The sequence below is a fragment of the Atta cephalotes genome, assembly GCF_000143395.1.
Source record: "Atta cephalotes unplaced genomic scaffold scaffold00021, whole genome shotgun sequence".
Lineage (NCBI taxonomy): Eukaryota > Metazoa > Arthropoda > Insecta > Hymenoptera > Formicidae > Atta > Atta cephalotes.
The window spans coordinates 3,741,877-3,758,833 of NW_012130085.1; the positions used below are offsets into that span (position 1 = coordinate 3,741,877).

At 34.6% G+C, this 16,957-nt stretch overlaps 1 protein-coding gene across 1 annotated transcript in view; it reads right to left on the minus strand.

Moving 5' to 3' along the window:
* LOC105619461 (integrin alpha-PS2) overlaps positions 1-16,957 on the minus strand; it is a 76,017-nt gene that overhangs the window by 39,887 nt on the left and 19,173 nt on the right. Inside the window, exons 2-3 of the mRNA XM_012200979.1 lie at positions 12,710-12,831; positions 5,593-5,711 (exon numbers count right to left, since the gene is read on the minus strand). Coding sequence (XP_012056369.1) covers positions 5,593-5,711; positions 12,710-12,831 — 241 coding nt within the window. The remainder of the gene's footprint in view (positions 1-5,592; positions 5,712-12,709; positions 12,832-16,957) is intronic.

The following is a 16,957-nucleotide window of genomic DNA, read 5'->3' on the forward strand; positions in this document are numbered from 1 at the left end:
GAGAGAGAGAGAGAGACTGGAGGGGGCGACAAAAAACATATTAAGAAGTGCTGTTGAATTGGATCGCGGCAAAAAAGGACGAACGCGAATGATGTGTCCGCTGGAGGATGCGCGAAAGGGAGGAATGTGTCCAGCGGTGAAAGATCCGCCGAGTATCCTGATTTTTATCCTGATATTCCTGATGTGAACATCACATTTACCGGCTCGCGCGAAAAGAACCCACGTGAAGAGAATCCAACATTCCACACGATCTGCGGAATTACCCAAATACACATTGTACGTAGAGGAAACGAAAGGACAATCAAGAAGCGCGACCTTTCGCTGTCGCCCTCGTAACCACGAGATCGTTAAATCGTAACACTCGCATAATGCTAAGAGCATTTGTTTGTTACAAGACATTCTAAATCATGTTTTGCCGAAATAAAACAAAACATGAAAATATCCTAAATATATATACACATATATATATATATATTTTTTTTTTAATTATAATTATAAATAAAAAATTTAATTTATATATATAAATTAAATTTATTAAATTAATGTTTATTCTATATAACGTTTAAATAAAGAATAAAAGGTAAATAAAAATTCATGTAGAGATCTGCGAGACTTAGATCATGGTAATGACCATGTAAGCGAATACTAATCGACGCATAAAGCTTCTAATACCTTCTAACATTTACGAGATACTTGTTCATTTTTCATGCGGCTTCTATACATCTTTTCTTTTGTTTCGAGAGCAATTAACAGCAAGGCAATCACGATGATCGACAAGTGAACGCGTAAAACCGAAACGAGCCATTATCTGCCAACGGCAATCGACACAAAGAACATTAACGAGTTTCTATTCGATAAGATGACAACCACCCACGGATATTCAGGGGCTCGACCTTTGTTCGTGGTAGCGATAAAAAAGCGACATCACGAGCGACAGAAACGAGAGAAGACGTTGATGCGGTTGCGCGTGTGTATTTATGTGTGTATTTACGTGTGTATTTTACACATAGTATATTTATATAATCATAATACCAGTTGTATTTAATACATATGAATTACTCAGAATAAGTATATCGCAGTATAAATTATAGGTATAATAATATTGAAAGATTAAGCTATATATAATTACTCGATGTTATTTAACTTGCCAAAATCTCATCTAAAATTTTGATTACGAACAGAAAAAATGGTATTATTAAAATATCTAAAAATTTAACTAGATACAGATCTGAAAATAAGTGTTGGAAAACCATCTCTGAATAATTATATTTAACAACAAGTTGGTTGTTAAAATGTCAAAATTTTTTGCAGTATTCATCATGTTTCCTACATAATTATTTTGATTCAATATTATTGTTTTCAGAATTTTGTATTTTATAGTTAAATTTTTAGATACTTCAACAGAATTCTACATATATGTATAAGTACCTACAATAAATGTATAAATCTCGATAAATTCATTCTATAATATATTATATCTCAGAAAATAAAAATTGTGTTTTTTTTTACTGATTTTATGACATCAATCAATGTGTTTTATTAAAGATGTATTATATCCATTTTTTTTTATTAATAGTTAATGAATTTATGGCGTGTTCAATGACTTTCATTGAAAAGATGAGTTCAAGTTCGAATCAAAGTTTACGTCATGCACGTTTGCGTATGATTTTCGAAAGCACCAAACGTCAATCAAACGCGTGATAGAAATAAGGCAACCGTCGACTCATTGTTTTAGCGCTATAAAAGCAGATGCATTAAAGTCTCTGCACACGGTATCGCACATATCACGCGCGCACTTCTGGTTATGAGGAAGAGAAGACATTCGGCAAACTTCTATCGATTACATCTTTTTTCTCACATAGATGAAGAAATTAATCGCTAATATATTATATAATCATATAAATCGAGTTTTACTGAACCTTCATGAATCTCATTTCTTTTCACTTCGAGCACGTATTAAAAGTTTCTCTCTAGAAACAATGATTACGCGCCATCGATTTACCTGGTTTTTTTTTACTCATACTTCAATAAATTAGTAAATTTTTTTAATAATTCTTTCTTTTTTAACAATATAACGTATACTTTTTAAACACATAACTTGCATTATTATATAATTCTTAATATTAATTATTAAATAAAATAATGGATAAGAACGAAGAAATATAAAAGAACGAGTTCTACGAAAATATGAAAGAGGAGAGTATTTAGAACGAAAGAATGAGGCACGTTTCTTGGCGTTTATCTGTCAGCAGTAATTACTTATCTTTAATTGCAAAGGGTGAAAGAGGGCAAGGCGAGAAGAGACGAGGAACAAAAGCGATATGGAGAAAGCGAGGAAGAATAATCGCGGAAAAAGCCGTACGTTTACCAGAGAGCGGGTCTCGCATTCTGGAATAAGTAGATAATTCTGGCATAATGTCGGCGTGTCACGGAAAGATGGGAATGGCGTTGACGGGATAGCGTGTGGCGACGTCTTGCTATGTGAAAATTACGCGAGCACGAGAACGATAATCGTCGCTAATACGCCTCTCACATACGAATGCGGCCTTATTTATGGCTTTCCTTACTCGCGCATCCATTGCCCGTCACGAGGCCCCCAACTCATTCTGACCGACCATATCAAATTTCCTCGAAATCCACCTAGTCATCCACGTATCATTTTTAACCAAGCAATCACTCGGGATTATTACAACGTTATGGATGATTCCAATACAAGCGGTCTAATAATACTTTGCGATCCGATTCAAAAACGTTTTAGTTATTGCTTTCATTTTCGTGAAAATTCTTTTCAATGTAACTAAATTATGAAATATAATAGAACAGAATAATATTTATTAATACTTTAGATTTGGATATTTATGGAATAAAGAGAAAAAAAAGTTAATAAAAAGTAATATTTAATTAGGGTACAAAGATATAATAGAATCATATTAATTATTAGTATGCTCGATGAATACAAAAATTTGTAATTGAGCTCCAAATCGTATTTATTCAAAATTTTCACATAAAAAAAATGTAATCATACATTCATTCAAAATTTTTCAAAAAATATTTATTCACAAAAAACTATGAACATTTAGCGAGTATTTATATTCATTCAAACAAAATATAAATTGAAAGAGAAAGCTCTAATAAGCAATCATTACTTCTTAATTATTATATAAACTTTGATAACTTTAAGTAAAAAAAAATGAATTTTATTTATTTTTGTCATTGTAATATTCGGATTTTATAAAATTTTAGAAAAATATACATTTTTTTATTTATAAATCTATCTATTTGACAGAGCGCGTCATACATATTTCGATATAATTCCGGTTATATGACAGTAATGTTATAAATATTTTATAGGATATCTAGACGCGACGTTCATTATGGTCTGCGGACATTAAATTCCGAGATATATTATTCTCGATAAAAATCTTTGTTTAATCCATAGGTTGAACAAGGACGCCCATCGTATAAGTCGCGGATTAAATGCACGATGTAACCGTAGCCATTGTTTTTATAGATTTTTGTTTTCCCTTGTAGGCTTGCAAGCTATGTACAGATAATACAGAGTAAAAGTGAATACAAAATGAAAATATTCGTAATCGTATTAAAAAAATATTCAAATGAAATGAAAAAATATTTAATCGTTTCTTAACGAATAAAAGAGAAATGTATTCGAATGAGTGTTTTCATTTTTTATTCATTTATTCGAATATTAAGTGTATTCATTGGACACACTATTAATTATTCGTCAGTTCGCTTCGCATTCCGAAAACTTGATACACTCCGACCGTCTGAAGATTTGCGAGTGCCGCTTCCTGACCACCCCTTCTCCCCGCTTCAATCTTTCTCCTGTGTTCAATCTTCACATCCGCCATCACAGCGGCTACCGCAGCCGCGCGTGATGAGCATACGCACATGCGTGCAACGTAGAGCAGTACATATAAAGATAGATAAGGGCGGCTCGTACATCATAGGGGCCGCCGCATGGTTCGAAGGGAGGAAGGAAAAAAAGGGGCCCAAGTCTCCGAGAAGGGCAAAGATCTTCGCGCTAGATTGGCGTCCGACCTTTCGCTTGCACATACCCGTCGCAAGAAGTGCATCCCGCAAGGCGAGGGCGGTGTTACGTTGCGAACGTGCCGGATCGTCATAACGGGGCTCCGCAACGTACTCTGAATCGGAAATCTGCGTGGAAGCTGCGAGCGGGCGGATAATGACTTTAACACGTATCGCAGAGAGTGAGTGTTGATCAGATAACGAGAGAACGCTGCAGGAGAGAACCACGGTAAGACCGAAGGGACCATAATTTCGTATAGGAGAAACCAAAGTAACTTGAAAAATAGCTACTTCGATGTACCGTTGTAATCGGGAAGATAAATTCGATCTATCTCTATATTGGAAAGACCTAGGCCAGTATTTAGTCTCGAATCTTCATATTCAAGATTATTTTAAGTACGATCTTAAGATATCATGGACCAATCAGAGGGCTGTATTAGCGTCTTAAGACATTATTTAAGACGGTGTCTTAAAATAAAAACCGACTATGAATACCAACCCTAAATTATTTTTTAATATTTATAGATAGAAAATAAATTAACGAATAAATTTTATAAAATTGTTTTTTCTAATCGCTCATCCAACTGTATACCTAATTTAAAGAGTTTTAATTCATAGTGAATATGAAATGTTTTTTAAAATGTAATAAATATTTCTCGATTTTATCTAATTATTGTATAACTTAATTACTTCATCAAAAGTAAACAACTTGACTTCTGAATTCCGTGCTAATTCGACTCGCTTGCAAGACGTCTCAACATCACAAACGAAACGTGGAACGCGTCGGGAATTCGTTTGTTTTCGAATCCTGAAATAGAAGCTGCGGCCTTCTGGGAACGCACGTCTGTAATCTCTCAGAAGATCTATCCGAGACCTGTAGTTATAAATCGCACAAATGAAGATATTGAACATTTAAAGAAAATATCGCAATTAATGAACTCTTCATTATTTTCATTTTTCTAAATATTCCTATATATTTCGTTTTCAAAAAAAATTTTGTTATCTTCTATAAAAGACAAAAGCTATTTAAGTAACTCAACTGAATCCTCATCATTTGTTTCCATTGGCTCACACTGTTTATTTCATTAAACAGCTTTCGCGTAGCAATCTTGGGATTTCTAAGAATTATAAATACAATGTACACGGTATACACAATTAAAGTTAATATCCATTATAATGATCTCTTATAACGAAAATGAGTATAATTTCTTTATTAATAATTATTATCTATTACTTTACTATTAATTTTATTATTTATTATTTTAATACAAACTTTCTATCTCTGGAGAATCAAATATTCTAAATCATTATACACTTTAATGCTTCTAATTGAAGCTTATGCCAATTGAATGTCAATTGAATATAATTGACTCATTAATCAGAAATTCAATATTGTATTAGCTACGTTTATAATTAATTACCGTTGCTATGCCTTAAGCAGTCGCGCTCACGTTATCATGCCGAAGAATTATTGCACCGTTAATACGCTGACGTCTGACGGTTAAAATGCAAGTCGTGCATTTCGATATCAGAAGTCGCACTTACCAGAATCGGGCCTCCGTCCTTGCTAGAAGCTGAGACCGTAGCACCGAACCACTGCAACGTCTTATTGTCGATCTGATTCAAGCTACCAGCGAGATTTGGATTTCTGACGTGATTATGTCCTGTAATAAACATATTTTTTTATGCATAGTATCAATAATTTGCTTTCAATATCATTTATTAAGTTATAAAAAGCGATCGCTAGATATATCGTGAAAATTTTGACATAAACAAAAAATTCTAGATTAGTGCATTTGTACGAAAATAATTAAAGAAGTAATTCGATTTTTATAAAACTTGTCAGAGATAATTAAATTATTTTGTAAAATAAATAAGTCGTGCATTTATTTTAAATGTTACAAAACTCAGAAATATATTATTTATTTGTAAATTTGTGTATCTACTAAGAAAATAATGTGATAGTAACTTATTAAGTTGTAAAAAACGATCGCTAGATATATCGTGAAAATTTTGACATAAACAAAAAATTCTGGATTAGTGCATTTGTAGGAAAATAATTAAAGAAGTAATTCGATTTTTATAAAACTTGTCAGAGATAATTAAATTATTTTGAAAAATAAATAAATCGTGCATTTATTTTAAATGTTACAAAACTCAGAAATATATTATTTATTTGTAAATTTTTAATGTGTCTTATAAAGAGTACAAAAGAACATTATTCTCAGATCTATTCAAATTATTCAGTGCGATTAATAAGCGTATCGGTAATAAGAATTAATATCTAGTTATGCTAGATAAGTGATTGTCAGACAATCACTTAACTGGAAGTAATCTAATATGTCTCTGAATGAGCTGAAGCAAACACGTTGAAAAGGAATGATATCAAACGGCAAGGACGAGTTTTACTGACGTACCTGCACCTCGTAATTTTAGTATAGTTAATCCCGGTCGAACTCAACCTTCGTGATATTCATCATATCAAAGGTACCATTTGTGGAAGATAATTTACTGAAGAATAAACCAGCCACATGCGGGCAGACGAGTACAAAATGATCGATTCGTGAATTGCATTTCTTTTTCAAGTCCTTTATTATCTTTCATCATCGTCAAAAACGGATTATAGTGACGATATATTGATCCGATTCAGAAATCTGATTTATTCGAATGAGGAGAACATGAATCAGATCGTATATCGAAAATGAGAAAAACTTTTTATTAATTGCATAACAATATAAATAAGATGATATAAGTAAGAAAGATATCCACTGATGTGAACTTGGCTCTCAACTTTATCAAAAATAAAAATACCGTAGACTTCGTTTGTACTTCGTTTGTACTTATTTGTATAGCGAAAGGAGAGGACAAACGGATACAAACGATTCTCTTTCGAATAATATAAATGAAATTAAAAAATAAAGTCTTGCGCGCTGGCCATTTTTTTATTTTTCACTTTTTGTTTAACTGTTTGAGATACAATACAAAATAATGATTGGTACAAACAAGTACAAATGAAGTACAAACGGCCTACGGTATTAATTTTTATTTTTGATAAAGTTAAGCGCCAGGTTGAGCGCCACATCGATGAGATCCGAAGTTGTTGGTACAACCAAAACATTTCCTTTCAGTGTTGATAAATTATTTATATTATTATTTAATGAAAGTAATTCAACAACGCCATATCACAGATTGACGTTGCAATTATCGTTCGATGATCTCGAGAAAAGAACCACGGACAGGTGTCATAGTAAAGAAGCCTTAAGAGTTCTGTACATTTCTTTATCGATTTTACGAATTGAGCGAACCCGTTAGCCAGTATTGATCAAGTATAATCCTTAAAAGGAAGTTGTCCTTCGTTTCACAATCCTTGCCAGATTGTTACGACTAAGAAACAAACAGATAATGATTCCGATCTCGAATATCAAAATTAATTTAACCTAAGATACTCGACAGATATTTTCATAGCGCACCGTGTACTCCGTGCTTAACAAAACTTTATGCGTATATCAATTATAATTTAATTCTAAATTTATTTCTTTCGATTTAAATTAATTATAAATTCGATAATTTGATCATTTCATACTACATACTTTTACATTTTTTATTAATATGCTAATTGCACGATGATCGGAGTGTCAATTCGTGCAACTGAAGTCGTGAAATATTTCTGACCTTCGGAAATTAGTCCTTGAGCAGCACACGGCAAGAAATACTGTATCTTGGCAGAGGCAGGGCTAGGACAAAACGGTTTTACAGTTTTCTGTATTAGGCATCGTCAGCTTCTTGTAGCGGGACAGTTCTCAGTATCTCCGGACAGTCCGCTGTGATACTCCGCGATACTCGCCAAAGCGTAAGACGAGAGGAGTTCCTCCTCGAGACGATGTATTCGTGTAGCTATAGAGTGAGTGACCTCAAAGACCTGGACGAGATCTCTTCCTCGTACGCAGACGGAATCAGCGATACGCAATCGAAAGGATTGTTTGGCACTTCGACGTGCCGCAGGTGGAGCAACGAGGTACATCGCAAATAAAGATCGAAGACGAGATCTTGCATATTCCTGCCTGAATTACAAAGAAATCGGAACGATCTTCTCATCTTGCAATCTCGATTATAATTCTTCATAACGAATTTACCAAATGTTTATTTGCACGAAGAATAAATATTCTGACATAATTCTATCGAGATAAAATATATGTAGTAATTACAAAGAATTGAGATAAGAAAATTGGAAGAAAAGAAAAATAAAAAAGATAATTACGTTTTTCTTTTTTTTTTTGGAGAAACGTTTCAATGATATAACGATTATAATGAATGATTTTGACTTTCTTCAGAAATCACGTGATCACCAAAATTAGACATTCTGTATAAATTACTGATTGTGGCAAATTCTTTGAAGTAACAAACTAATGCTGTTGTCAAAATTCCATCATAAAATCAAGCAGCAGTTATTTTGGAGAGCAACTCGTCGTTCAAGTTTCAACAACACATTGTAAATTCGGACGCTGGTTAATCCACTATTACTATTTTAAACCATGACAGTATAAACGTTAAAAGAAATACAGACTCGTAAAACGACTTGTTCTTGGAGAACAAATCGTGATTTTACGCAATCTATTTTTTTCGACCTCAATGTTGAATATCATTATTTATACAACGGCAGCTTAGAATCGTTCATGACGTGTGTAATCTTAAAAAGATAACTTGTTTAAAAGAAGCAAAACATCAAAATTGTATTTTATCAGTATTGAGTAATCACTATCACCGTTAAATATAAACATACATGCGCAAGCAACTTTCTTCCAGTTTCAATAATCCACGTTACGGCAAATCAAAGTTATTCGTGCAAAATCATCAAATATTGCAATTTAAATCGCGTATCGTAAACTTTTCGACAGTATCGCGAGAAAAATTCAGTCTAGTGTGACAACGCTCCACGCAATATGCAAAGAGCGAGAAATGATCGAGATGTTTTCATCGTCGCGCGTGCACGAGAAAATCGCGCCACGCGCCGATAATTGGCGACACATGGCTACGATCTTAATTGGACAAGATCGAGGAAAGATAGGAACATACGATCGGCCTAATTATTGATCAAAGTAAAATGTGCTCGCATGCGTAATGGTAGCGATAGTAGAGGAGGAAATCGACTAATTGGACGTACAACTTGAGATCTTGTGTGCACAGCCGGGCGAAAACGTTTTCTTGCGATCGAGAAGAACAGAGAGAAAACAAAGTCCAGAGCGAAAGACTAGAGGAAGCTCAGTCCCATTTCTTACTGCGATCCTCGTACAAATGCAAATTGATGAAATCAAGAATAGAAATAGAAATAGATTTCAAGAAAACAGGTTCACAGGAATTTCATGCGCGAGTGGTCCGATTCTCTTAACTTTTATTAGTTCAGCTGTTCTACCCTGTCATCGTTTAGATCTGTGACTCATTTATGACTATTAATCGTCTGTAAACTTACTCCGCTAATTTAATTTAATTTACTTGTTTTGCACCTTCTTCTCTTGCAGTTGATTGCATCATTTATCATGAAATCAAAAATTCAGGTACTGAATCGAGTATGTTTCGAATAATCTTGTATTATCGCGAATATTCAATATTAAAGAAGACTTCAGATACATAGAAATAATCACATCTAAGAAATCATCCGAGACCTCGATAGAACACGGTAGGTACGTTGCGAGCAGAATATTTTTTTTTTCACAAAATGTAGCCACGAGTCATCACGATTTAACTATCCGGGCGTTTTATCTCGATCATGCGCGAACGCACTAAAAGGGAAGAATTGTATTACTGTGCGTTTCGATCGTTCCTTTTATGTCGATCCCGCGTTGCTGCCGATTGATGCCGTTCGCGCTCCATTTGCTGGATAATATAACGTGAAATCAGGCACTCGCCGCGCCTGATCGCGTGATTTCCTGCCGATCATGCTCGCGCCCAGCAATCTCGCTTTTCTTTTCGCGGATGCATACAACCAGCTTCGCATTACAAGTTACAACGTTGAGAGAGAGCGCGAATCAGGATCGCGCCGTATCGCGCCACCGATCATCGCCGGTCGAGACACGCATTACGAGGTGTTTAAACCGCGTCTAATTCACGCCGTGAGTTTATCCCGCTAATTTACATTAGCGCGTTCGATTCGCGCGCGTGTTTACGAGCGGTGCGAAAGATTACATCGAGCGCAAGAGCATGGCGCGAATAATATTTTTAATTCCTCTCTTTCTCCTTCACCGGGTTACCGGAGAACTTTATGAGCAAGCAAGTACTCTAAACGCAACCGCTTTAATTGGTTCGCGTGTATGTTACCCTGCTAGAAACTTCGCTACGTTTCTCTGGATTTATTATATGAATCTGAGCACAGCCAAAGTTCTTGGTTAGAGAGCATGAATTTATGATGGTAATCGGATTCGTTAAGGATATTTTGCAAACAGCATTTACATTAAGCTCGAGTTAATCAGGTCACTTAGAGAGTCCTGTTGTAAAAATTAAAATACGCCGAGAGAAAAAATGATTGCACAATTATCATAATTTAACATAAAATGACTTATAGTCACTTTCGATGCTAACTATATATTGTTTTTGGTACACAGTTATAAATATAATTGTTATTACTAACATTATAACAGTAATAATTATAAAAATAGAATTTCTAATCATAATTATTTTACTACATAGGTAATTATAGTCACAAATATCAAACATTTTTCCTATTCAAGACTTAGCGAGTTCAACATTTCTCTCTCTCTCTCCATCATCTCGTTGGGCGAGATAGAAACAAAAAAAGATAGATGTTATTAACAGCCAGTCGCTGGACTGAGATCTAGCGTCCATTTATTTCATTTTCTCTCTGTTTCACTCAACGAGATGATGTAAAAAAAAGCGCTTAGCTCGCGAGTTAAGTTTTGGACGAGCCTGATGTAGATTATGAATAGACTAACGTAAATCCATTTTACAATTATCTGCAACACTTATCTATTAAGTTACGAAAAATTTAAAAGAAAATGATATTTTCGTCCTAAAGCGATATGGAGATATTTTCTATAAATATCTAGTTCATAATAAAATTGTTTTTCAATTTGCTTATCAGTTATCAAAGGCAAAGGTTAAACACAATTTCTTAACAAATCAAGACGATTTATGTCTTAAACGTTTAGAAATCTCCTTATATGTAGAAAATATAAATTGTAATATAAATTCTAGGTATGATAAATCATACATGATCAGTATTCAACATCACGTGCGCCAAGCATCAAAATATAGTAGGGTCAACGGCAGAGGGGGTAGTATATTGGCACTAAGAATAGCATATACTGTAACCAGTTCGCCGGTTTACTCGAGATTACGAAGCTTCGTTGGCGCATCGATGTCGGAGGGAAGGTAAAATGTGGGTCAACTGTCTTTTGCAAGACAGTCCGGCGAAATCTAAGGCGGGAACCTCTTATTTGTATTTTTCAACGCCCTAAATAAATCTAAGATGTCATCATTTTACTAAAAAATGTTGAATTGGACTTGAAAATAGAATATTTATATATTTCAAATTCATGTTAGATTCATGTGAGATTATTTAAATAAAGATTTAAATAAGGATTAGTAATCAAGTTTAGTTTTTGCAACAAATACAAATAAAATCATTTTTATATTAATTTAAGTTATATAACTTAAGTTATATAAATAGGTCATTAATAATTGACTTATTGCAATAAGATAATTAAGTTTACTTCTATTTTTATATGTCTAGTCAGTTAATTATAATAAACAGCTAATATATAACAACACGCTGTTAATCACAGAATAGCAACACTTTTCGCAATTAATATCTGTCCTGCATATTGTTTCCATTCGATTTTCTTCGCGAGCAAATTCTGAAACCGGTCTTATCGCGCCGATTCTCGATCGTGAATGATGATCGAGCGTTTCAGACCGATGATCGTTCACTGATCGATTTTTATTCTTCGAGGAACGTTATCAGCGAGCTTTAACTGGCGACATTAAAAAGTCCGTGATTTCAAATTCACAACGCTCAATTACTTGCTCAATGGATTGCCAATTATGTCACACACGATCGAGCATGCGGAATCTCTCGAAGCCATTACATTATTCTGCGAATGCATTAATGTTTCAACACTGCGCTGTTGACGCGGTGATCTAAATTAGTCCAAGATTAATGTTAACAGAGTGAAAGAGCTCGTGATCCTAAATTTACTTCTATCTATTCGACTGATATTTACATACGTGATTGCATGTTAACTCTATGCTATTTTCAATCAAAGGGAACACCTGTCAATCATTGATAAAAGCGTGCCATGCGTATACGTAAAGTTACGTTAGTATCGCTTTAGTATTTAATAACTTAGACGTATAATATACTTGAGTATGGAAACTTCAAGATAGCAAACAAAATCTAACTTTTCCCATTAAAAAAAAAATCTCATCAACTATTTATAATCTTATAAATATTATATTGTGATGTTTTTACAAAATTTATTCGACGTTTTATCATATGCAAGAGTTAAGCGCATGTAGTAAATTCTACATAATTAAATTTTTTATCCTTCGACGAGAGGTTTCAAAATTAATGATCACCGAGAATCAGTTGAAGCGCCATTAACGCGTCGTCTGTCAAAATTAAGATAACCAACGTCTATGATCTTGTTACCTTTATCATCAAAATGGATTATGTTGCATCTATCATCAGCCGCGATATCGCATTTATAGACTGCGCCTCCTCGGTAGACGCCAACTTGCGCAGTTTCAGCCTCTGGTGCGCCCACGATTGCCCTGAAAGAAAAATAAGTAACACGTTATCAGCGAAATCGAATACAACGAAAGCATCATGCTACAACTTCAATTTAGGCTTCGTTATATAGGCTTGTTTGTTTCGAGATCACAATTTGCAATTACGAATTGTTTTGTAAAGGCAATCGCGTTCAAGATTGATTTCATTGATATTATCACTTGTATCGATTTAAACAGCTCTCGATAAAGGATGCAGTGCATCCGAGATTTGAGGTCAGTGGTCGTGAGTTATTTTGAGCAATGGCGCAAGATCTAGCAGCAAGGTCCGACTAATGGATGAACGATGAATCGTGTTCGATGAATAGCTTTTGCTGTCAGAATCTTAAATACAGCTGCCAGAGTCTATTGAGATGTCAAGAACTGCCAATTATGTGTTCTGAACTAGGCAATACTATACTCGAGAAGAGTCATCAAAACGCGTGCGTGATCGTACTATTTGCTTCTCAATAATTTTCCTTCCTCTCTTATTAAGAAAGCATTACAATCTGACTTATTCCTGACCCCACAATCTCATATCACTAATAGGCTTCCTTTCAATACTTCGTTCGTTATATCGATCCATTTTAAGTCTTCTCTCTTATCTGCTTTACTCTCTCTCTTTCCATTACCTTATTCAACTTATTATTCGCTCGCAAGAATGAGAATTAATTTCTTTTGTCATGTAACCTTTTCGCAAGATATGTTATCTAATTGATTGGAATGACCGCCGTTGTTTCAAATAAATCTGTTTGTAATGTATTTTCAAACGGCGATAAAATGTTGATAAGAAATTAATCGTGAATGGTAGCTAAAATGGCAGGCACTATAATTCTAAGTAATTTTCGAAGGAAAGCATTGCGACGCGTCGTAATTACTCTAAGAGATCTCTTTCGCGCGAAAATGGCTTTATTAATGTAACTTTTATTACGCATAATTAATCTTAACGGCAACGCCCTGGGCGTCAAATAATGCGAAATATGGGCCGACGTGAGAAAAAAACTGCGGCGAAATAACGAAGGCTCCCCCCGACATCTTCAATTACGTTAACGATCGCCGCTTTGCGTGCCAAATTGGCCATTATCATTATTGAACGGAAGACGCCTTTCTCTACAGATTCGGCGATATCCTCGATATTAGAATAATTGGAACCAGGTATTCTGAAGTCCAATTTATTATCCGTATAATATAATTTATTGTGCCATGCCGGTTCGAGGGCCAGTCGGTGTAATGCGGCCCAAAGGGACGAGAATAAAAAAACACGATGTGACCGCGCGATTATCAGCGCACCCCAGACAATATGAAAATGGGATGGCGTAAGACAATCGATCGTATAATTATCTCTAGAGGGTGTGTCAGTCACGAAGCTCAAAAAGAGCGTTCCAATATTATCTTGACTTATCGGTTAGATAATTAATTTCACTAGCGTTGGAAAATACCAAACTTACTACGCATAGGGTGATGTGCATCTGTCTATGGTTTTTACTCTGATGACTAATCTTTTCCTTCATCAATCGATAATTCTTTGTTCTTACGAGTCCGATTTTTGCTCTCTAAAAACCAAGTTTAAAACTATTTCAAAGAAAAGAACTTGAAGATCCAAGAAATTGCTTTGAATGGGATGAATAAGTAACTTATCAAAGATAATTTTCGATAAGTTAAAATCCTCCCCACGCATAAAATTCTTTTGACAAATAGTTTGAATACGAAAAGCTTTTCCGGATATTGCTATGCTTTACTTTATGACAAATGATATGACAAATGATGTGGGTTCTATCATCTAGCATCGTTAGCTGATTCCGGAATATTAGCTCGACAGGGAAAAGGGTAAAAGCTTTCTTTCCTCCAGACGGAAATTATCTCATCGATATATACCTATGCGATATAGCGAGATCGCAGTGACATACTTTGTGTTAATTTTCGGAGATATCGTAACATTATATTACAAGTAAAAATAAAAAAGAAAATTTATATGCTTTAATTTTCATATCAAAAATGGACTTGGTTTGATAAAAATCTCTTAATCGACACACATCTATCCTATATTATTTATTTAGTGTCTAAATAAAATTCCGCAGACTAAATATTGTTATTTCCTAAACCTATTTCTAAGTCTACATTTATAGTATATTTATTCTTTATGTTGCGCATTAAGATTAAATATGTGAGTAATTGCATGCATATACAATACATTAAATTGTACGTGAATAATTAATCAAATTGAATTCAAGAGAAATTGCACCATTAGAGTGTAATATATTCTTCTCTAGCGTGTAATATATATTCTTCAAATCATAGAACGATGACGAAACATCTTCAAAAGAGTCGAATGAATAATTATCTGCTCGCACAATTTAACTCTGATCCAATGACCCAGTTTTGGGCAACGCTGCTAATTTAAAGTCTATTAACATCGAGACGCGCTCAATAAACGATAACCGATAACTTCGGTCATTGTTCTTCGTCTAATCATTCTAATCTGCGCCGAGAAAATTCAATCGGTAATGATTACACCATCCCATATCGCGCGCAATTAGTGTTATTAAGGCTCGACCTATGGACGCACTTGAATAGGCTTTGATGATCAATCATAATTCAAACGATGTTTAAGCTATATAACAACTTAACGTTTGTATAATAAGATCTTTCAAATTACTCAGGTGTTGCAGTTATTCAAGTGTATTATTATTTATTATCGGCGGAAATCTCGGCATGAAACAGATTCCGTATCGTAGGTCTCCATCATAAAAGCACATGGAAATACCATTGCATGTAGCAACCTTGGCATACATCGGCTTCTGGGTTGCATGATTGGTGCAGTGTGCGTAGGTAAGCGCCACACATACTCACACGTGGAAAGAGAAGAGCCGATTATGCCGCTTATGTAAGCGATTCATAAGCGTATGCTTGACGTGCCGTCGAAGTCGTATGCCACAATATCGATAACGGTAAGCTAGCGGAATTTATAAATGGCTATATAATTTTCCGATTGATAGATTCACTTAAGAATCAAAGGTAAAAGGTAGTTTCTACCACAATTATCGTAACATGTGTCATCATAATTAATAAACAAAATTAATAATCGAAATGGATTCTTCTTCGCGAGACCGAGATAATACAAACATTAAATTGAATGAGTTTGCGGTCAAGTAAGATTGAAGTAATAATTAAAGGCGGTAAATAATGACCGTGCGCGAAGAAATGAAATGACCACAAAACTCGTTTCTATAATACATTGTGCGAGAACAAAAAGAGTGCTAATTGCTAGAAGAAGAATATCGCAGATTGTCTGGCACAGGTAATTTTTTTAAACACTATAAAGTAAAAACATACAAATACAGGTACTTGAAATGTTATCATTACGGAATAGCTCTCAATTTTATCTATTCATTTTTATCCATATTCGTAATGCGATTATTATTTGCAAGTAATGTATTTATCAAGAATTATTATTGTAAAACTTTTTACACAATCAGTCAGTAATTTAAATAAAATTTACTTATATTTACAGTGATATTCTATTTCTCAGATTAACATAATGCATCATCATTATTATAATGTTATTACCAAAAAATTCAGAGAGTGAATACGCATTTAAACAGGACTTTGACGTACGATGGATGAAGGCGCTCGCGCTACTTCAACGACGAATAACGTGGGCTGAACCTGACGAGGTTTCAAGCTCTCGCCTACACTCTACTTTTTTGCATTCGTGAGGAACTATAGCCACCAATATGTGACGCATGCATGTGAACGGGAATGCAGGGGCGAACCGGTCCCACAGGATACGTAGTCACTGGCTGGTGTCGTCGGGGATTCTCGCGAGCGCTATTCGGGAATATCGATGGAGTATGTATGTATGTGGGCTTCGAGTTAAGCGAATCATGCGAATAGGTTCGATCAGTGGGCGTTCAAGATGGCCTGTCGTCCGAATCAGGTTACACGAACAACCTGACTGTCCTGTCGAAGAGAAAGTCCCAGAATCCATTGGCTCTTAATGTCATTTTGATGTCAGAGTCTTTTATCTAGCAGTCTTTTTCGTGCACGGAAATACCATATATGCTAATATATATATATATATATATATATATATATATATGTTCTTCTTTGTATTGTCTACTAGTAGGAACTT